The following is a 24,188-nucleotide window of genomic DNA, read 5'->3' as shown; positions in this document are numbered from 1 at the left end:
GAGCCATGCACTCTGCCCCTTGCCTCATTTTTGCTCTTCCATGAATCTGCTCTAAATCAGCCCACAACAGGCATTAAAAAAATTAATGGATGGGGATGGAGAGAGTAGTATTTTGACCTATTCGGTCAAAATTCTGGAGTCAGCCCTCTGTCTCACATTCACATACACGCTAAGTCCTAAATTTAATGAAGATTTAGCACAGTTTCCTTTTTAAAAAGCAAGAAACGTGGCCTGTCTGGTAAGCAACACAACTCACACACAAGTTTGTCATACTTGGACACGAAGCAGCTGCTTTGTTGGGTGGGTGGGGAAGAAACAGAATCTGGTGAGGTTGATCTGAGGTCTGCCTATGATTCAGGGGTTCAAATTTCCAGGAGAGCTTTTAGCTTTCATTGTGGCTTTAGCTGTCAATCTCCTACTAATTTGGCAATTCCTTAAAAGGTAAAGGTTCCCCTTGACAATTTTTGTCCAGTCGTGTCCGACTTTAGGGGGCGGCGCTCATCCCGCTCTTCAAGCCATAGAGCCAGCATTTGTCCGAAGACAATCTTTCCGTGGTCACATGGCAAGTGTGATTTAGACACGGAACGCTGTTTACCTTCCCACCGAAGTGGTCCCTATTTATCTACTCGCATTTGCATGCTTTCGAACTGCTAGGTTGGCGGGAGCTGGGACAGGCGACGGGCGCTCACTCCGTCGCGTGGATTTGATCTTTCGACTGCTTGGTCTTCTGACCCTGCAGCACAGGCTTCTGCGTTTTAGCCCACAGCGCCACCACGTCCCTCCCTTGGCAATTCCTTAGTTTATTTATTATATTTATTCAAAATATTTCTATGCTACCTTTCTCCCCAAAAGGACCCAAGACAGCTTTTGCTACAACAGCTATCCTCACGTACCTTTGTTCAAACTGAGAACCCAATGAACTTTTTCCCAAGCTTTGCTTGTCCTCCTCTTTCTGTGGCCAAAATCCTGTTGCTTAATGTAGTAAGTCATACTGGGTCCGCTGAATCAATAGGGATTTAGTGAGTCAATTCTTCTGTAAATTGTATTAATTCAAATGGGCCTATTCTAACTGTGGCTTATTTACTTAGATTTTTATCGTGCCCAACTAGTAGCAGAGCCACAACTCAGGAGGGCTGACAAAGTGACAAAATATTAACAATAAAAACAATGAGAAAAAGGTTTAGATAAAATTCAGAAACCTATCATGACTTATCATACAAGTAAATCACAGTTAGAAGAGACCCATTTGAATCAATGGAGGAACTTACGCAAATTGCAGCCAATACAATGGGTCTACTCTAGTGCAATTTACTACACTGAGCAACAGGATTTGGGCCTATGCTACTGTGTGTCCCATTTCATGTGTCTTGTTCTGAGCATCTTGGCTTTAAAAGCTATATTTTTGTCTGAGAAGATGGGTAGTAAGAGGATGAAGTAAACAAAACGTTGGTCGTAAGAAACAAAAACCCTTATTAAAATGGTTAAGGGACGTTCCATTCCTTGGATGCTTTGATTTGAGTCCTCGTGAGACAACTAATGCTCAGCTTTATTCCCGACCTACCAATTTATTGGCTATGGAAAGTCCTGAAATGTGAACAGATCATTCTGAGTGCTTTAAACTCCGCCTGAAGCCTAGACTCCCTTTCTTTCTGGACCAGCGCTATACCACAGGGCTTAGGATGTCTCTTGACTCAGGGTTGCATGGTGGGAAAATGACCATGCCTTCCAGTTTCCTACAGTCTTGCTCTCATTTCCAGTCTACTCTGCAGCTGGCCACTTTCTCCAAGAGGTAGGAAAGCGATTAGAAAAAGGATGAACAAATTATTTCACAATTGGTGAAAACCCCCCCCCAAATGTAATTTATTGAAGTTTCATTAATTTTAAATTGCTGTTTAAGTTGGGTGGGTACATTAAAGACTTACCGGAGGTGTGTGGAGTACAACCACTGTGTCCTTAATCTGAATTCTTCCCTACCCCATTATTTTAATATATATTTATATATATTTTTAAAAAACTCCAGCCCACACTCCATTATAATCTCATCTCCTTAACCTTCCAAACAGATCCCAGAAATAGCCCCAGGGAGTCAAAAACCAGGTTTTCTGGGAAGGATGATGAAGCTCTCTTTGGTATCCAATATGGAACGCAACACAATCTTTTTGTAAAGAAGATCCCAACTAGATATGGGAGCTTTGTATTCGTATCCTGGGGGATACAAATATGAAGCTTGACACCACGGGTGCCATGCCAGTCCATTCCCATAACTCAGAACTGGGTTCCTTGCAGCACATGCATCCAATGGCGGCAGCATCATGCCAATGGCGGACGTAGCCCCACCAACGCTGCCTGCCTCTCTCCTCGATCGACCGTTCAGCAGCTGAGCAGGGAGACTTCTCTTCCAGCCTCCTTGCTGGAACAGTTGATCGTGAAGAGTAGCAGGAAAGCGCCAGTGAGGCTACATCCATGTTTGGTGTAATTCCACCACCGTAGGACACGAGAGTGCTGTTAGGAGCCCAACGAGTGCACTGGGGTGGTTCTGGTGGGGGCAGGAATGGCCCACCATGGCATCTGTGGTGCAGAGCTCTGTATTCGTATCCCCTGGGATACAACTACGAAGCTCCCGTGTCTAATCACAACCCCGTTCTACGCCGCCTTTCTCATCAGTCGGCTTGACATCTTTTACTTCTGATACTGTGAGGCTAATTAAATAACGGTGGTTATCGGATTCACGATCGTTCATTGAAGCTCTGTACTCTGCCTGCGCATCAAGGTACCACCCGCAAAGTTCACTGAGGCTTACTCCCAGGAAAAGGGCAATTGCCTAATATTGCAAACTGCTACAGATTTTAGGGGGTATGTCTTTTTTTAAAATTCGGATTCAAACTCCCAGAATCCTCCAAGAATTACCCAGACAGAATTCTGGAAGCTCTTTCCCACCGACACACACTTAAAGACACCTACATTTCACTCACCTTATCTTCCGGGCTGTCTCAGGCCTACTTCCTATACAATGCAAAAAAGAAACTGCCTTCAAGGCCTACATGTCTTTGTGGGAGGTATAGTTCTTTGAGGATGCCCTAATGGAAGCAAGACAGCACCTCCCATAAAGACTTCAGACTCCCAGGAAACACTTGGTCAATTTCCTTAATGTAGGCTCAAGACAGGCTAAAAAATAGGGCCTGTTCGAAGTGAATGACATTAAAAGGCATTTCTGCAGGCAAGGACAAACATAATACTGTAAGAATTTCACTTGAAATATAGCCAAATAAAACAGCTTTGAGGTGAAAAAGCTCAGAAATTGTTCCAGTCTAGTTTATACTGCTCTAACTACAATCAGTGGCCATATTCAGAGTTTGGAACATTACATTTTAAAAGACATTTACTGTGTTAGTCTTTATATCTTAGCAGCCAGATGCCCATTATTGTTAACATCACTCTGATTAAGCAGTTCCTTGTATTCCCCATTGTTGAAGTGTTGACTTCCTTACCAATGAGCCATAAAAATATGCGGGGTGACTGTCTAGTTCCCTCTAGTGGCCAGATCTAATGTTGAACCTTGGAAATACAAAAAAACCAAATATATCCCTTGCCATACTGGATTGTTTTAAAAAATGCTATAAAACCTTTTTAAAAAATCCTGCCCAAATGTCTTAAATTCCTTTCAAAAATAACTTCCAAAAGTAACTTAGCGTTACTCATTACACCTATAAAGCAATAGGGTAACTACTAGTTATACTTGTTGCTCAAAGATAACTATACTTAAAATAAGTATGTTACTTCTAATTTATGACTTGCAAGTTCTGCTTAGATTACATGGCAGGGCAGTTCTAGTCCCTTGCCTTCTGTGACATCCATCTTGGATAGTTCTTTTAGAATGATCTAGAAATGAATATGATTCACCTAAAATCAGAAGTAGAGATTGGAAGGGGTGGGGGAGTCTGCTTTTCCTCACAGGCTTCATGCTCCCCATCCATGCTCCTTTCTGTTTTGATTTAAGTGTCCCCTACAGTCATTATTAGCAGTGTTGTGTTTGTGACACCACAATGTTCACTTTCAGCCACAGGGAACTAATTTCTCTATAATTCAAAGGTCGCATCTTGATTCAATGAGCCATGCTATCTCTCAGCCCCAGTCCCGGCAGCCTTACAATCACAAAGTTCAGATTTTGTGACCCATTCCATTTAAACATCTTGAGATACAAAGGCAAGTAAAGGACATCTCTTCCACTGTTTTCGAGATACTGTATATACTAGTGAAAGCCTAGAGGGGTGATGGGGTAAGAATGGGGAGCCCTCGTGGCATCTTACATTTCAGCCAATTGTCACAGTCCTAAAAGGATGAGTTGCCATTTTTTGGCTGTTCAATTACTGTTTCTTTGTTGTTGCTGGAAATGTCCAGAGTTCACCGATTTTGAAATGTTCTTCCATTTTCATGCAGCATCCCAGCATCAGACTAAAAGAAAGCTGTCTGGCAAAGAGACAGACACTAAGATAACACAGTAGTCACTCCGTGTGTGTTTAAATACAGTTCAATCCCATAGGAAGAGCAGGGTTGGAGGGGCTCGGCTGCAAAGGTGGGTATATAGTGATGTATGTCACTATATATAAGTGAGTATATAAGTATATAGTGGAGTCAAGATCTTCCTTGACGCCACTATGTACTTCCCCACTCCTCAAACCCTCTTCTGCAACAGCTTTTCACACAAACAAGGGCCCTTTTTTTGTAAATTTATTATGTTGTGAGCCGCCTTTCTCAAAAGGAATAAGAGAAATGATACTAAATGAATAAACAAATAAACATCAAATAAATCATTTATTTTATTAAAATTCTCTCTACAAGCAAACACGGCTAATCTTAACAGCAAAAATGACTGAGCTGTTATACTTTGAACACCTCTGGAGAAGACATGGGAAATACAATAATGATCCATAAGCTCCCTTCCAGCTCTGCAGTTCGAAGACTGAGATTAAGATGAAGGAGACCGATTGAAGGCCACTGGGAAAAAACGAAGACCAAATATGAAATGGATTGACCTGATACAGGAACACACAGCCTTGAAGTTGCAAGAGCTATCAGGGCTGTTGATGATTTTGAAGGTCACTTATTCATAAGGTCACCCACATGTCAGAGTCTCAACTTCATGGCCCATGGTGACAGCAACAATTTATAGAAATATAGGTGCCCATGGAGAACCAGAAAGTGTTTTCCTCTCATTTTGGGCCTGTTCCTCATGACAGTACATCATAACCGATTACTTGTGCAGTCAGGGCAACCATAATAAACAGCAACCTGACTGTTCAGATTATTCAAATTTTCCCCTATTCTCGTTTCCCCGATTCTAAAAGGCTGAAATCACTCTCCTATAGCTTTCCTATTACTTGCCGTTACAGCTTTAAGTTAAAATGTCTTTGTTTTTTTGTTTGTTTGTTTTTTGTTTTCAAAATCATTTTTCCCATCTCTTCCACCACTGGTGTTTAATTGCTTGCAAACTTTTCTGACAGCGAATTCAGTCTCTAGCTGAAAAAAACATCTTCTGTGCTTTCATCTAGTTAATGGCTTCATAGATCTATGGATGGATCGGCTGTGTGCTGTCAAGTCAATTCCAACTTATGTCAACACTTTCTAGAGTTTTCTCAAAGGATGCGAAAGTAGATATCCTACTAGCCTAGCCTATCTATATAGTTTCAAGGGCTAGCATCCTCTTATTTCTTACTGCTGCAAGCCCTATAATTAAAAAAAAAAATGTCTTAATGATGAAGGGTTAAAATTCAGAATTATTGCACCGAACCTGTAACTCCAAGGAAGACCTCTCTAAATTTTTTGTGCTAGTAATGATCATCCATCCAGCTTTATATACCTGAGGTGCCTGCCCCCTTAAGAACCACCCATTGGCAGTTGGAACAGTTGGAACTAAGAGAAAGCCAACAATTCTCTTCCTTTCATCTCCTGACTATGCAAGTCTAGAAATAAATGGAACCCTATCTTTGGGACTGAAGCTGGAAACCGAGGTGGGAAGACAACGGACTTGCTTGTGGGATAAACTTTGCTTTCTACTAGTACCTTGAGATCCTCTGTATTGGGATTCAAGGTACAAGATGCTGAATGAAGAAGCAAATGTAGGGTGGAAACGTAGGAACAAGGGTGCCTCTGAGCACACATTCAGCCCAGGAATATGTTGCTAGTATCAAAACTATGCTGCTTCCAAATCTCTTCCCCCCCCCCAAAAAAACCCCTTAGCTTTTATCCTCCAAGTAGTTTGACTTAGGAAAGAGAAAATAGTTTTATTGTTACCATTGTTGGACAACTGGGAAAAGAAAGAAAGCTTTCTAAATCTACAAAGAATGGCATAATTAAAAACACAACAAACGAAATAGAGATATTGTAGTAGATCTTACCTACCTCCTTCAAACTCCTCAGTGAGACAACTTAATAGGAAGCTCACATTATCATCATCATCTTAGAACTGCACTGCTGGAAGGGATGCTATGGAACATCTAGATACTTAAACCAGAGCTATCCAGCCTTGGTAGCAGGTCCTGGAAGTAATGACTTATAGCAATAGTTACCTGTAATGAGTTATGTTTGGGGTAATAAGTAATGTCAGTGGTGGTTACAAAGTAGCTTTTTTAGGTGAAACAGGTAATACTTACTTTACATAGGTGAAATGAGTAACACCTGAGTAGTTAATTTCAAATTTTTATTTTAAAGGGCATTTAAGAAATTGTAAAAGCATTTTAACAGGAATTGTTCAAGTTTTATGTCATTCCCTTATCAATCATAGTAGTGTGGGAAATATTATTTGATGTTGGGTTTTGTGTGTCACTTTGTATTTTTATAAATATTTCCAGGATGCAATGTCAGAATTGACCACTAAGAGGTACCAGAGAATACTTGCCTCTTTTTTCTGGCCTTGTCAGGGCAGCTGATGATTAGGAATGCTGGGTATTGCAATCCATCCAGAGGACTATCCCCTATTTGCCCCAGGCTATAGGAACAGGTGGCAAAATAGAAGGATATTTCCTAGATTATCCTTCATAGCTCTCATTTAGTTGATCTGCCTTCTGCATAGAACAATGTTTTTAAGAATGAGAATACTAGCATTTTTCACTCATTGGATTATTTTGTAGAACCCAAACATGAAAAAAGTACATTCAATTAACAAATGCCATATTTTAACTCAGGACACACCTGTTTTTAATTTTGAAGTACATATTTTAAAATTCAAGTACTGTATTTTGCTTGAATGTCAAAATCATCACTAAAATGTCTGTGAGAAACCCCAAATCAGCAGTGAATGTGGAGTTTCTCACAGAAGATTAGAAGATGTGGGTAACGTTTTTCTCAGTTTTTAGCAGCAATTGCCCAGCTCCCCAAATCATTTTCAGAAATTCAGATTTATGTTAGACTGAATGAAGTTCTAGTTCTATTCCTCGCTCCCCAGGTAAGGGAACATGGTGAAACTTCCAGGTGGCTCCTGAGCCTACTTTAGAGGCTGAAATAATGGATTCCCTGGGAGACAGTGATGAAGACGATGGCCTAGACAAACCACTCCAGTCCCATGAAGCCCATTTATGTCAAGGTATGTCTTCTCAAGATTGACAGGACTGATGGTAACTGCGAGAGGTTGTTGTCAGAAACCGAGTTTTGTGGGGAGTAAGCTTAGGACCAGGTAACCTGGAACAATTTATTTATTTATTTATTTATTTATTTATTTATTTATTTATTTATTTATTTATTTATTTATTATTTCATTTATACCCCGCCTATCTAGTCAATTGTGACCACTCTAGGCGGCTTACAACATACAATGTCTTCTCCAATGTCTTGTCATTGTTCAGTCATTAAGTCGTGTCCGTGACCCTATGGACCAGAGCACGCCAGGCCCTCCTGTCTTCCACTGCCTCCCAGAGTCTGGTCAAATTCATGTTGGTAGCTTCGATGACACTGTCCAACCATCTTGTCCTCTGTCGTCCCTTTCTCCTCTTGCCTTCATACTTTCCTAACATCAGGGTCTTTTCCAGTGAGTCTTCTCTCCTCATGAGATGGCCAAAGTGGAGCCTCAGCTTCAGGATCTGTCCTTCCAGTGAGTCTCCTCAAAAGCATCAATTCTTCGGCAGTCAGCCTTCTTTATGGTCCAGCTCTCACTTCCATACATCACTACTAGAAAAACCATAACTTTGACTATGCGGACTTTTGCCTCCCATGTCTACCTCACCACATTCGTTGGAAGTGAAAGGGTGCAATAACATACATTGCACTACAGACACCATGTTTTCATGGAGAAGAATAGAGGGGGAGCCTCCCCAGGGTTGTGCCCTATCTTTTACCAGCTCTCACCTTCTGTTCTTCCTTCTGTCTAAACCAATGCTCTTAGGAATGCTATTGTTACTTCCTTCTTTTCATACTCTTCTGGCTCTTCCTTTGAAGTGAAGATCTCTTAGCTTTGCTTTAGAGAAGGAATGGACAGCCATTGCCCTCCCAACCCCGGAATAAAGACCCTAGACAAGAAGTATGGGTTAATCATGGGCCACACTTTATTAAACATAATCAATGTTGCCATCCTTCGGCAAAGGAGGGCCTGCCGTAATGCAGAATCAGGTTTAAGAACAGAGTCTCAAAGGACCCCTTAAGCAACAAATGGGTGAGTCCCTGGCCCCAAGTTTTCGCATTTCTAAAGACAGTGACAACCCGACCGGCCCCAATTTGACCACCCCCGAGCCTCAAGCCAGCTTCTCCTTCTTGACTGCTGGTCCAGGTGTGGCTCCAGCGCATCTTCCCCCCAATCACTGTAATCGCACGATCCACAGAGCTGGGAGGTCAGATGGGCTATGTCTTACCTGAGATTACAATAGGAGTCACCAACCAAACCTGTTATATCCTCACTACCTGCAAGTGTGACCAATTTTCCACCTCTTAACACACCAGCGCACCTGTTCCAATGTGGAATAGGTGAAAAATCAAATGCCAGTCAGGATGCAGGTCAAAAATTCCTATCCGGCCCCATAGGCGACCAGATACACTCACACTAGAATAAAGGACGGGCAGGTGGGTGCCAGGAAAGGAAGAGGGTGGGGAGAAGGGGAATGTCCCTTAAATAACCTAACATTCCCACCTTCTCCCCCTATGTCCTTCTCATGAGACCACAAGTCTCGCGTTATCCGGGGAAGGAGGCAAAGGCAAGTCGCCCTGCTGAAGTCCAGCTCAAGCATGATGACTTCCAGTATCTCTAGCATCATTTATTAGAACTAGGTTTCATGTTCCTTTTCCCATCACAATGAATTTCTTATAATAAAAACAAGCTTTCCCATTTATCTAAATAGATAAACTCGATTTGATTACTTTCCGAGTGTAAATCATGCTCCACCAATTGTTCTGATATGTCAAGGGGAATCTATTACTTAATGCAGCTGCAATCTCACTTGACTAACGCCTGAAACCTTCTTTGTGGTACCCTTGTCAGGTAAGATGAAGTGGGTGGCTATGAGGTCGCGGATGTTTTCAGTTGTGGCCCCTCCATCATCATCTGAGGAATGCCCTCCCTGGAGGGACTCGCCTGCTGCCTACGTTGTGTACTTTTCACAATTGGGTGACGACCAATCATTTTAGGAAATGGCTTTAATGCTTTTAGATCATAGCACTCTTGTAGTTCAACAATGCTATGATTCTCTCTGTGTTTTTAGCTGCGTAGAAGGGCAAGAAAAAAAGAAAGACACTAACAGATATTATCTCTCTTTTTTCCCTTATTTTTATTTTCCTAGGCTTGAAACATCTGTACCAGACCCAACAACTCTGTGATGTCACCTTGTGTGCTGAAGGAAGGCGTTTTCCCTGTCATAGGTGACTGACTCTGTAAACCATGTAGCCTCTGTCTTTCTATACTCATGTGCCCATTGATAAGATCTCTTAGGTCAGTGAACATGAGAAACAAATTGGAACATGGTCCCCGCGGAGCTATCTCCCACATCATGTGTTTACTGGTTTTAACAGGCAATCCCCACTGGTTTGAAAAGACACACGGCTATTCTAAGCCGCTTCTTCTTAAGGAAGGTTGTTGTTTCTCGTTTGATCTGCTGTTCAGGATATTATGTTAGATGGGAATTTTTCAGGGTTGCTGTTTTACATGTCAAATGGCTATTATTATTTTAATCATGAGCCACCTTTGAAGGTCTCCTGTACTAAAAGCAGTCTAAAACAGCCTAACTCAATACCGAATTGTAGCAGGGGGACTCAAGTAGCAGGATTCTCTTTCTCGGATGTGGGACTCAAATCCAAAGACTTGCCAACATCCCTGGATTTTACCTAATGCCAAGTATCAGATTTATACTTAATGTCATCAATAACAGACAGAGCCAATAACAGATAGAGTACTGATCAGCCAGCACTAGCTTCTGAAAATACCCAGAGGGGGAAGTGGAATCTGTGCAAAACGATGTCAACTCAGCCTTAAATCTGAAATCATCTAGAGTGATGGTCAATCATGTAAAAGGAGCTGAAGAGATGTCCTTTAAGAAGGTCACTGAACAGATAATGTTCTAATCTGATTCCCCCTCTTTTTTAAAAAAAAAATCTTTCTGGTTTGTATATACAGGATGCTGTTGGCATCAGTCAGCCCCTATTTCAGAGATGTCTTCATCAATTCCAGCAACGAATCCCAAAGTGGAGAGATTCAACTCACGGACGTGGCTGCCTCTACAATCCACAGCCTGCTAGATTATCTCTACACGGAGGAGCTGCAATTCACCCCGGAGACTGCTCAGGAGCTTTTTGCTGCCGCCAGCAAACTCCAGATCCATCCCCTAAAAGAAACAGCAGGAAGGTAATGCAAATCACTCCCTTCGAAGCCTGCAGGTTTTGCTCAAAGCTCCAGTTCCCAATCTCAGCATATCAAACACTGCAGAACACACATATGCCGTGAACAGTGTATTTGGAAATACCAAATTTGGAATAGGGAAAGTGGCTTTAGTCAGATACCTGACCCAAATACATCTCTGTTCTTATTTTGTCTAAAGCCCTGCTTCCGAAGTGTTACACATAAATCGATGCATCTTAGCTCCATACACCTTTCCATGGGGATAAGCAATGTAGGCAGGTCTGGGAGCCAATTTTAGGCACCCATAGCCCTCTTGGGCCTGCTTGTACCACCAAAAAATGAAGGCAGACCTAGCTAGGGAGTCTCCTGGACCTCTTCCTGGATGTTTAGAACTCAGTTTTGTTGTTGCTGTTATTGTTGTTGTTTAGTCATTAAGTCCTGTCCGACTCTTCGTGACCGCATGGACCAGAGCACGTCAGGCCCTCCTGTCTTCCACTGCCTCCCGGAGTTGGGTCAAATTCATGTTGGTGGCTTCGATGACACTGTCCAACCATCTCATCCTGTGTCATCCCCTTCTCCTCTTGCCTTCACACTTTCCCAACATCAGGGTCTTTTCCAATAACTCAGTTTAGGTAAAGGTAAAGGTTCCCCTTGAAATTTAGTCCAGTTGTGTCCAACTCTAGGGTGCGGTGCTCATCCCCATTTCCAAGCCATAGAGCCAGCGTTTGTCCATAGACAGTTTCTATGGTCACGTGGCCAGCGCGACTAAACACGGAACGCCGTTACCTTCCCACTGTGGTGGTACCTATTTCTCTACTCGCATTTACATGCTTTCGAACTGCTAGGTTGCCAGGAGCTGGGACAAGCGATGGGAGCTCACTCCGTCACGTGGATTCGATCTTACGACAGCTGGTCTTCAGACCTCGCAGCACAGAGGCTTCTGTGGTTTAACCTGCAGCGCCACCACATCCCTCTGAACTCAGTTTACTTAATGTTATAATGAAGTTTGGGAAACGGGAGTGAATGATAAGTTGACATGGAATATAACGTTTTGAAAGGGATTGTTAAAAGAGAATAAGTTTGTTGAAATGTGGCAAGATTTTTTGAACTTTGTATTGTTGAGAGGTCAAGGACGTCTACCCAAACAAGAAATAATATTATTTTGGAAGGGTGATGGGGCACCATAATCAAAACTTTGGAAGAAATATATCTCTACTGGTTTGGTGAAGGATGCACTAGTTCTCAATTATATATTTGTTATTATTTGTTCAGGGAGGATGTTGCACTAAATGAATATATCAATATATCAGTACAATGAATCAACAGTAGATCTGTTTATTTAAAAAAATGGGGACAATCAAGAGACAGATTGCAGGGAAGGGTGTTCCTGCATTTCCAAAACATCACACCCCAACTGTTTACATCACCACAAGATCATCCACAGACATGTCCCAATCTTTTGCAGAAGGAAACAATGATGACAAGGGGGAAAATTCCATTCAAACCATTCCAGACTGAAAAAAGTAGAAGCCTCCGGTGGCAAAGAAAAAGCTATGCATCAGGAGCAAAAAGGGCCAGACTGGTTCAAATTGACCTCTGTATTGTGTGATCAGTTGTAAACAAAATTCAAATTCATCCTTTTATAACTTGAGCAGATCCTGAGGTATTTGACTGTGTAGTCCCGGTCTAAAATGAGTGATTCTGTGTTTTCTGTGTTGTTCCCTCTAGGTTTCTTGAAAAGAACATCTCCATGAGTAATTGTCTCAGCCTTTATGGTCTGGCTCATCAATACAACTACCAAGTTCTGATCCGGGCATCCTCAGATTACATCAAGCAACATTTTGGACCTCTTTCCAAACAGGATGCTTTCCTTAGTCTGGGATATGTGGCTCTAATTGACCTCATCTCCTCAGATAGCCTGGAGGTGTCATCAGAATTGGACGTATACCAGGTTGTGCGCAACTGGGTGGAGTCCGCAACCTCTGACCGTCTCCCCCTGCTTAGGGAGCTCCTTGGACATGTCCGCTTTCCACTCCTCACTCACGAGGAACTCCTTGATGTCCAGGCAGACATTGCAGACTATTACAAGCATGTGCGCCTCAGGTGGAAATTGCTGGATGGGACAGGCAGGTTGCAGGAGAGTGGGGGGCTCAGAAAGGGCATGTACGATGACTACTTTGTGTGCGTGGAAGTCGATGAAAACGGGATCCAATTTGATGGCAACTCAGATTTCAGCTTGCACTGTTTTGACCCTCAGGCAGAGAAGTGGGAAAAATTGCCACCTCTGAAGTACCTGAGCTATTCTGGATGTACAGCTGTTCACTGCAGACTTTACCTGTCCGGAGGTCAGAAGGACAACACCACTTTTGTCGACACTCTGCATGAGTACAATTCTTTGACTGGCCAATGGACGCAGCTCCCTTCCATGTCCATAGCTCGGGCAGTGCATCCGTTCCTAGCCTGCAACCAGAAGCTATATGCACTGGGAGGCTGCAATCACACAGGTCCTCTCTCTTCTGCTGAAGCCTTCAGTGTGGTGGAGAATGCGTGGGTCCCTATTTCAAACCTTCCCCTTGCCCTGATGTACCCTGCTTCAACTGTGCTCAGAAATAAGCTTTACCTCATTGGGGGGAAATCTTCCAGGACCTATCGGGGCCTCCTGATCTATGACACAAGTACCGACTGGTGGACTGAGATACCTATGGAGTTTTCCTGCTACGGAGCAGCTGCTGTCTCTTTTGGTACTGGGATATATGTTTTTGGTGGATACACAGAGGGTCGTGGCAATTTTCTATCCCGTGACACATTGCCTACAGAGGAGGCTCCTTACTGCACCAAAGGGAGCTTTTACCTCTGTGAAAATGGCAGAGTGAGCTGGGAAGTCATGATACCGGAGTTGCCTGTAGCTTTAGCTTTTGCTTGTACCGTGGAATGGCAAGGCAAGATTTATCTGATAGCAGGCAAAGAGGAGGAGCATTTACACACCACAAACTACAGCTGGGTACCGGAGGACACGAGCTGGACCCAGTGCCTTGAGGAAATCCCCGTCAGCTGTGAAACAAAAATATTCAGCTGTGCAATCCTTAAGATGCCCAAAACCCCAATCCGATCCCTTCTGTTGGACATGACGACAACCTCAGCTGTGGTTGGGGTGGACGATGCCAAGAAAAAAGGACAGCAGCGTTCTTCCATTAGAGAGAGCTGTGGCCTTAACTGCTGTTGGGGTGGAAAGTAATAAGAAAGTACTTCCAAGTCATTATCTTTCTGCTTCTGCTTCCAGGAATGGACTTCCAATGAAAGAAGTCTATGACTTTGCCTAAACTAAGACTTCCATCTGCTTCCAACTCCCATTCCTTTGATGGATGCTATCCTTGAAATCGTTGGGTTTCATGGGATAGAGAAGGTACATGAATAAGCATCATCCTCTGTTAATCCTCTCCACTGATTAGAAAGTAGCTGCATCTCTGCTATACACTTATTAAACAGCTGAGGCTTTGCTTGAATTTTGGACTCGTTATCTCCATCTCCTTAGCTCAGCTGCAAATTATTGCTTTAGTGCATTTATTCATTACACTTATGTCCTGACCATCCACTATACAAGTCAAAGCAGTTCAACATCTGCCTCCCAAAGAGGCACTACAGGGCTCTTGACCCGCTGAATGTCAGCAAGGGAAACTTTGTGATGCCTTCGGATCATTTAAAGCAAGAGGGGAGAATGTGAGTCCAGGATAGATGTATTCCCTGTCTCCAAATCTGGGTATCCTTAGTATGTAAAATGCATATGATACAAATTAATTCCATCAATTGTTGCACTGTTTTCCTACCACTATTTTATCAGTCTTGCCATCATTCATAGAGTAATCAGTAACCACTCACCTGGTGTAGGAAAGGCAGGTTGAACTCACCAAGCAGTCAGAAAGCTGACTTTGTGTTCTTGGGCCACTCCATATGTCTTGCCTAACTCCCCCCCCCTTTTTTTACATGAGAGTTTTCAAGTTAAAATGGAGAAAAGGGAGCCATGGAATAGCTAGTCTACACAAATATAGAAATAATGACATTTTGCCAATCAGAGGTACTTCTGCTAATATTCTCATGGGATGGCTGTTGTCTTTGGTTATCAGCTTTTACTGATGGGGGGACCTCTACAGACCTATGGGAATGCCATAAGAATGCCCCACAAGTGATATACTGTCATTTGATCTGTAGAACAAAGTGTAAAGGATGCTTGTTGTGGGTTTCTTGGGCTCTTTGGCCAGTTTCTGAAGGTTGTTCTTCCTAACGTTTCACCAGTCTCTGGCCGGCATCTTCAGAGGACAGCACGGACCAGAGCACAGAGTGCTATCCTCTGAAGATGCCAGCCACAGAGACTGGCAAAACGTTAGGAAGAACAACCTTCAGAACACGGCCAAAGAGCCCGAAAAACCCACAACAACCATTAGATCCCGGCCGTGAAAGCCTTCGCCAATACATTGTAAAGGATGCTTTGTCTTCTTTCAGGGATGCAGATTCAATATTTTATTAAAACCAGAAAATATCCTTATTTACCTTTATTTGCCATATTTGGCTTTTTATCTGTCTATCTTAAAGGCCGTGCCAGTCCACTGAACATCTCCGATATTTTTCTTCCACTCCTCCTCAATATAAATCCTTTTCAAGTCCTCACAACAATTGGATGTTGTTTTCTTTAAGTACTATGGACTACACTGATACAAGGGTTGAAATTCATAGCAGAATTTTTTTTTTCATTTTTTGGATTTCATCAGCCAGAGTCCTTCAGCCAGCATAGCCACTGTCCATACTACTGTCAAAATAAGGACGTTATAGTCCAAAATAATTACTTTGCCCATCTCTGTTTCCAAATAGGTTCAGCTATATCAATCTCCTATGCACTTTTAATGGGGGGGGGGAACCAATTAATGTAACATATTTCTGAGTAAGCACTTTTAAAATCCAGACCGAGACAAATACAGAATTAATTCTTCAAGAAGGACATCATAATTTTCTTATCATTGTTTAAAACCTCTTCCTGGAAATTTAAGCTTGACAGCAATCACAATCTCAACAATTTTAATGTGGTGAAGAAGAAGCAGCAGCAGCAGCTAATAATTTATATTCCTCTTTCTCTTCCTTTCGTTTTCCTCAATTCTTCCTTTCCTCAGGCTAGCACCTAGCTTAGTTCTCAACCTACGTTCCCAGAAACTAGAACTATGCACTCACATAATTCTATAAATATAGAGCTGAAAGGAATTCCAAAGGTCACAAAGTCCAAGCTCCTCTGAAGCAGGAAATACAGTAATATGAATAATATTAGGGAGTGAAATTTTCTTTTTGTTCCTTTTTTCATCTCCAACATATGGTGACCATATGAAAAAGTGACTTTTTTTAGACTCCAGCTTTTGTAATCCCGCAGCCAATGTATATTTGTGTGGCTTCATTGTTTGCTTTGCCTGCCCTCTTTGCAAGCATCTCTGCCAACATTTAGCCATTAGAGCTTGAATCATTGGCTTACATATTGTGGAGATCCTGTCGAACTGAGCGTGGTTTCATCCGTTGACTAATCACATGGAAGGAGCGGTTTCTTGTACAGAAAAGAAAAAGAAAACCATTGTCCAAAATAGTGGCTGCATGTTCTACCTTATATCTGTGAATCCAGGCCATCTGATGGGTTAGATGGGCATCAATGGCATGCCCAAAATCTGCATTAAACCCATTCAGCTAACTAACATAATGCCCTTTGGTAATGTTGCACTAGATCTCCCATCATCTTGACTTTTGGCTCTGTTGCCTGAAGCTGAAATCCAACAACATCTGGAGAACCACATCGTCCCACAGTCTGAACAAAGTCACCTTCTGTAGCTCCCCAAAGGATATGATGGTGGTTTCTTTGGGAAGAGTGCGAACCATCTACTTTGTATCGCTGCTTTAGGATTCGGTCCAGAATTTACCTAGAATGGGAATCTATTAAGTTTCAGGCAAGGTAATCTGGAGAGACAGGAGAGAGATTCTATATCCCTGTTTCACAGATAACAGTCACATTTGAGATTATCCTACTAGATTTCACTGTATTTTTGTTTCCTTTGCTTCCTTTGGTAGGCACATATCACAGCTTTTCACTATGGTAAAAGCTATTCACATCAGAAAAAAATCCTACCAAAACATTTCATAGAGGAGGCTTTCTCAACCTTGTGCCTTTGAAATGCTGTCAAGTACACATCCCATAATCCACAACCATTGGCCTTAGTGGCTTGGGGCAATGGGAATTATAGCGCAAAATATCCCAAAGACAATTAGGATGAGGAAGGCTTTCATAGAGCTTTAGTCAACGTGCATAACAAACAGATTATATGGGAGTTTTTTGTTTTGTTGACTATTTCCAAAAATGTTTGATTGTGTGCAATGTTCTTTGGGAAGCAAAGGTTGGCCACTGATGAGCATGTTTATGAATAAGGGCTCCCTGAAAAGACCTGCAGTTGAACAAAATTGCAATCATAATGTTGCAGAAAGAAATCAGAGCTACTTCTCCTCTGGAACAAAACATGCAAAGGATGATTATGAAGTTGCAGGTGTACCCTATAAAGGTATACTTCACCTGGCAGAGGTTATGTATCCCACCTTTTCTGCTGTTGTGGGGAAACCACAGTTAGTACAGTGGCAAGACAGTGATTCTGCCCTGTGAGAAAATGGTCTTCCAAAACTCTCCTTTCATTTCATACAAAGAGGAAATTGGGAAGAGGGAAATATTTCAGTGAGCATACTACAGGAGGCTGGTAATTCTCCAATACTTTCCTGGAAAGGGGACTATCTATAGGCAGTCTGGGCATTGTTTTGTATCCGACACAAAACTTCAGACCTAGGACACTGTGAGCACTGAGCAGGGGGGTTGGACTTGATGGCCTTGTAGGCCCCTTCCAACTTCACTTTTCTATGATTCTATGAAAGGAAAATGAAGAAAATATCTCGTCAAATGTCTCGCTGTCTTTTTTCTAAGATAGTGTGCAAAGGAAACCTCTCAGAATTTTTCTTTAGAGAATGTATTCTGAATGATCTGAGACCAGAACTAGCAAGTAAATTGCAACTTGATATTCAAAATCATTTATTCTGACCTCACTATGACTCTCAGTTCATCAAAACACATAGCTGACCCCTGACCAACCATCACGTAGACAACTATCTTTTGTAAAGCAGGACATATGACTCCGGCTGGATCAGAGGTCTAGACTCACCTGTATTTCTTTGTGCACAGACAGTGTGGTGTAGTGGATAGAATGATGGACTAGGAATCAGGAGACATAGGTTCAAATTCCCAACTGGCTATGGAAACTCACTGTGAGTAAAACCACTCCTTAAATATCTTGCATATCTTGAAAATCCATTTAGAACTGCCTGAAGTCAGCGATGACTTGACAGCAGGTAGAACACATATTTTTTTGTGGGTCAGGTAAAAGCAAAACAAAAACAAAAACAAAAGACACAACATTGTCGCACCTTAAACACTGCTATATTTTAATAGGAGCTTTCATGGACAAACCCACTTCTTCAGACATGAGATTTTTTTGTATTCACTTTTGTACTTTTTTTTTCAAAATTAAAAACTGACCACCACCACAATCCCAAGGTTCTGAGGCTTTTTAGGATCCCTTTCATCCTGAAGAAGTTTTTGTAAGCCATAAGATAGGGCTGGAAAGACTTTAATATCCAAAAATCATTGTCAACCATTCTGGTTACACCAGAAGACCTCAGCCGCTATTTCAGATTTCAAGGAAAGTTAGGCTGAGATCAGAATAGAGAAATGCCCCCCCCCTTCTTTTTCACGTCTCCTGCTTTCTGTATGGTTGTGCATTGTGGGCACGTGACATATATCCTGTGATAGTGCTTCATATGTTTTTAACTATTCCACTTTTGGGGGCAGAGTTAGTAGTAGTCTCTCGGCAGGCTGGATTTGATGCAGAAATAGCACGGAGGGGGGACAAAAGAATTGCTAATAGCCTTGCATCATCTGAACTGCAAAAAAGGGTCAAAATTGACAAGGAGTAACTCGAAAACATTTTGCTGGTGTGACCACATCCTTAATTGAGTGAGGAGTTCTTTCCTCAAATACTTCCATCCTGCTGCCACTGTCTGTGACTTCAGCCAGCTGTCTCACTTTGCCTAATGGTAGCTGAGCCTATAATACAGAAGGAGCCCTGCACTATCATTCCCAACAATCCTCAAAAGTCCTATGGCTTTTTTTTCCTCACATGAATTTGTTTGAATGACAGCACAATTATTAAAGACCCAAAGAACGAGACTCTAGCAGTGCAACTGTTCTGAACAACAGACTTGCAAAAATCCCCTGGAGGTATCTGATTGGTATGTATGCTGATAAGCGAAACACCTTAATTGAATACCCGTTGTGATGGTTTCATGGTTTCGGCTTTTAACTCAGAAAAGCTGAAGCTTCTGCTCTTTGCTCGTCGGCTTTGATGTGCTTCCTGCACAGCAGCAGCCGGAAGAGATCCCATCACCACGAGGGTATGCAATCAAATGTACGCTAGAAGATTGCTGCTGGTTTTAGTTCCCTATTCTGTCAATGATTTAGCCATGTCAACCAATTAAAAATGTATGTGCCACCCGATGAAAATAATTGCATTTGTTTTTACTAGCTGGTCCCCATCACCAAGATGTTGAAGCCTTCAAAGAGTAATGAAGGGGGGTATTTTAAAAAGTTATTCACTTTCTGGTGACACATATAAAGTGAAAAACTTTAAAATCCAGAGAATCCCAAGCCAGGTTTTGATTGGCAACAGAAGTTTGAATGCTTCCTTTTCGTTGCTTCTTGCCATGCTGAATGAATTATTCAGAAACTTTCATTTTTGAAGCCACTATTTAATATAACATGATTCCCCAGCCAGCAAAAACAAACAGAACATAAAAAGGATCCACCAAATAGACTCCCTCCTCTTCACATCCACCCTGCACAAAGGAACATGGATATGATGTCATCAGCATCCCTTGAAGTGGAACCCAAAGGCATGAATCACCTAACGGATCAGAAACAGACCATGGCCATCTCCATGTTTTGAAATATTTTGGACCCTAAACCCTGAAAAGGGAGGTAGTTTAGAGGTAGCCCTAAGACAATTCAAGAAGCCCAGAAGAAAATGCTGTTTTTCATGTGGCCAGATATTATGCATCCTGGGAGGAAGCAGGAAACAGCTTCAACCTGGAAATAAGTAGGAAATAAGGAAGAAGCAGGAAAGAGATCCAAACTGGAAATATGGAGGAATTTCCTGACGGTGAGAACCATGAAGCAGTGGAATAGCTTGCCTCCCAATATTGTAGGTGCCCAATCGCTGGAGGCTATCAAGAAAAGACTGGGCAGCCATTTATCTGGGATGGTTTGAGTTCCAGGATGCTATGATGTCTCCTGCCCTGGGTGGGGGGTTGGAATAGAAGACCTCCAAAGTCCCTTCCAACCCTACGATGAGTCTATTCTATGTTACCTTCCCATCTCCCCTATGTATAAAAGAATTAAGGCACAAATAGGCGGTCCAAATGTAGCAGGGATACCGTCACCATCAGTCAGAGGTGGCATAGTCAATAGCGAGGAACAGTCAATAATGTCCAGAGGGCCACGCTAGACCAACCTTGTTGTCACAAATGATCAGGGTTGCTGAACTGCGACTGTTTCTATTCAACAGTCAGTACTAGGATGCACAAAGGACAACCACCAACCGCAGATCACTTTGTTTATTTTACTCTGTTTTTTTAAAAAAATACAAATTTACCCAAATTTGCAAATTAATTTATATTAGGTATGAAAAGAACTGAGATGGGGGTGGGTGGGAGGAGTGTGGACTTTGTGTGGAAACAACAGATCAGAAATTGCCTTTTATCCTTATAGACCAGTTGAATAGTCAAATATTTAATCTTCTAGGTCCAAACCTCCAGACATTCAACAATTTTACTGCCATCTCTTTTTCCTAACAAACTCCTCGCTAGAGATGGGTACAAACTGCCAGTTCGGTGGTTCGTGCTGGTTTGTTTATCAGCTGAACAGGCATTCAGTGCTTCAAAGCTTTGCCTCCTCCAGCAGGTACCCATTCGGATGCAGCAGCCTGGTTTCCCTGCCCTGCCTCCTCTGGGGGCTGCCCTAAGTGGAGAAGTCGGGGCTTTGAAGTGCTGAACACCTGTTCAGCCATTAAACAAACCTTTGCAGATAGCAGCAGCTTCCGTTCTGCCAGCCTAGCCCTTCCCTCTCTGCCTACCAGTCATCCGATCAGCTGTTTGGCAGGCACATAAGCAGAGAGTAAAGGCTTAGGCTGCCAGAATGCTGGCTTCCGTTCCGGCAGCCTAGCTTGCTTTCTCTGCCTATGAGCCCACTGATCAGCTGTTTGGCAGGTACATACAGTCATGGCCAAATATATTGACACCCTTGCAATTCTGTCAGAAAATGCAATCCTTCTCTCAGAAAATTGTTGCAGTTACAAATGTTTTGGTACTCACATGTTCATGTCTTTGGTTTGAGTTGGAACAACACATGAAAAACAGAGAAGAAAAGTCAAATCTGGTACAATCCCAGACAGAAACCAAAAAATGCACTGGCCAAAATTATTGGCACCCTTAACTTAATATTTGGTAGCACCCCCTTTGGAAAAAATAACTGAAATCAATCACTTCCTGTAACCATGAGTTAGTTTCTTACACCTCTCTACTGGAATTTTGGGCCACTCTTCTTTTGCAAACTGCTCCAGGGCCTTCAGATTTGAAGGATGCCTTATCCCAACTTCTGTTTTGAAATCTCTCCACAGGTGTTCCATGGGATTCAGATCTGGACGCGTTGCTGGCCATTTCAGAACTCTCCAGTGCTTTGTTTGTAACCATCTGTGAATGCTTTTTGAAGTGTGTTTCGGGTCATTGTCCTGCTTCTGACACTGGCCACTATGTTGCGCCCTGAAATTCTTTAGTAATCATCAGATTTCATGATACCGTTCACCCAATCAAGTGCCAGAAGCAGCAAAGCAACCCCAAAACATCTTTGAACCTCCACCATGTTTGACTGTAGAGACTGTGTTCTTTTCTTTGAATGCCTCATTTCTTTTTCTGTAAACAGTGCCATGATGTCCTTGACCAAAAAGCTCTACTTTTGTCTCATCTGCCCACAGTATGTTCTCCCAGAAGGATTGTGGATTTGTAATATAGGTTTTGGCACACTCCAATCTTGCTTTTTTATGCCTTTGTGTCAGCAGTGGTGTCCTCCTGGGTCTCCTTCCATAGTGTCCCTTTTCATTCAGATGGTGACGGATAGTGCGAGCTGACACTGTGGTATCCCGTGTCTGCAGATCAGCTTGAATTTGTTTGGAAATTAATCTGGGTTCTGCATCCACCATTTGAATTACCCTTCGTTGTAATTTTTCATTAATTTTGCTCTTCCATCCACATCCAGGGAAGTTAGCTACAGTGCCATGGGCTGTAAACCTCTTGATGCTATTGCGTACAGTGGACCCAGGAATATTAAGATCTCTGGAGATGGACTTGTAGCCTTGAGATTATCAATGTTTTTCCACAATTTTTTCTCTCAAATCCACAGACAACTTCATTCTTTTCTCCATGCTCAGTGTCACAAACAACATGGTTGAGTCAACTTTTCTCTATCTTAACTAGTTGCCAGTGTGATTACTATAATGCCCACACCTCTTACTTGCGACAGGTGAGTCCAAATACAAATTAAAGGAGCATCGCATGCTTCAAAAGCAATTCTTTCTTAGAATTTAGACAGGGTGCCAATAATTTTGGCCAGTGCATTTTTGGGTTTCTGTGTAGGATTGTATCAGATCTGACTTTTCTTCTCTTTGGTGTGTGTGTGTTGTTCCAACTCAAACCAAAGACATGAACATGTGAGTACCAAAACATTTGCCACTACTACCATTTTCTACCTTCCTGCCAACCTAGCGGTTCGAAAGCATGCAAAATGCAAGTAGATAAATAGGAACCACCTCGGTGGGAAGGTAACAGCATTCCGTATCTAAGTCACACTGGCCATGTGACCACGGAAGATTGTCTTTGGACAAACGCTGGCTCTATGGCTTGGAAACGGGGATGAGCACCGCCCCCTAGAGTCGAATACGACTGGATAAAAATTGTCAAGGGGAACCTTTACCTTTACCATTTTCTGAGAGAAGGGTTGCATTTTCTGACAGAATGGCAAGGGTGCGAATATTTTTGGCCATGACTGTAATCAGAGAGGGAAGAATAGGGGGACAGAACAGCAGTTTCCATTGGAAGTCTTTAAAAAAAATCAAATGCTAGATAAAATGAAATGCATAGACTTTCCCCTTCTCTGGGCCTAACCTATTTCATCTCTCTGCTGTATAAAAAATTAAAGGTAACCCCTGACCTGATAACCCTTGAGTTTATTTACAGGTACAAGCATAAGTTTTCCCCAACATTTGTAGGCATGGCGAAAGAGAGAGATGAACAGCAAGAATATGATTTGCATATGCCTATAACCTGTGGAAGGGGGTCCTGGAAATGAACAAAAGGAGCCTTCATCGGATTGCCATGAAGATCATAAATCATTCAGCAAACACAACCTTCACTGATTTCTTTGGCTGCCTGATCCATACATCAGCCGAATTGAGTTGCTGGATTTCAAAAGGACACCCCTATGTGCAAGCGTAGCCGGCAATGCAATAGGGAAAAGGTTAAACTTTGCCAAAGGGAAAGCTAAATCCAGCTTTATTGGCAGACTTTTTCCGATCCTCTGAAGATGAGTGTGGGGAATTAAGAGCCGTGCTGCAATTAAGGGGAAACAGTGTGATCTTTAAGAAACATCTAAAGGACAAAAGCAGATTTCTGGCTCTTGGTGGACTCATAGTATGTTTTTTCCACATCGCCAAAGCAAAGAAAGAGGGTGAGATTTTATTCAGTCACACAAAGTTTTCGGCGGCCATGTTAAACTGGCGGAATCAAAACTAGCTCAGGAGGGCCCTATAAGAGGGCCGGGGTGGTGGGGACATTTGATCCGGGTCTCGTCTCACAAGAAGACCTCACCTCAGCCTGAAATCTAAACAGGAAGGTGTACAAAATTAGGCTGCCCTTCTTTACATAAAAATATGTTTGCCCCTTTCTCCAAACAATGAGGGAGCCTCACCATATAAAATGCTCCTGGCCTCCTATGAGGTCTTGGGGGTCCTGCTCTAGGCAGTTGGTTGGCTACAGCCAAGGATGTGGTGGACCTCATATGGCCCTCCCATTATCCTTGCTGAGGTGGTTGCCTCAGGCAGTGCAGCACTGGAGGCGGCAGTGGGATTGTCACTATACTACAGACCCCCCCCCCAAGACATCTAGCCCAGAGACAGAGGAAGGCTATGCTTCCCACTCTGCCTTGGCCTCAAAG

General features: G+C 42.5%; 1 protein-coding gene across 1 annotated transcript; it reads left to right on the top strand.

Moving 5' to 3' along the window:
* Positions 1 to 931: 931 nt before the first annotated feature.
* Positions 932 to 18,401, top strand: LOC110085303 (kelch-like protein 24). The gene is made up of 4 exons (XM_020805323.3): positions 932 to 7,579; positions 9,759 to 9,837; positions 10,589 to 10,816; positions 12,539 to 18,401. Exons 1-4 carry the CDS (start codon positions 7,501 to 7,503, stop codon positions 14,043 to 14,045), a joined length of 1,893 nt encoding a protein of 630 aa, XP_020660982.3. The 5' UTR covers positions 932 to 7,500; the 3' UTR covers positions 14,046 to 18,401.
* Positions 18,402 to 24,188: the final 5,787 nt, after the last annotated feature.

This window comes from Pogona vitticeps, chromosome 4, assembly GCF_051106095.1.
Source record: "Pogona vitticeps strain Pit_001003342236 chromosome 4, PviZW2.1, whole genome shotgun sequence".
Taxonomy (NCBI): Eukaryota; Metazoa; Chordata; class Lepidosauria; order Squamata; family Agamidae; genus Pogona; species Pogona vitticeps.
The sequence above is the reverse complement of the archived record's forward strand: the minus strand, read 5'-3'. Positions and strand labels throughout refer to the sequence as shown.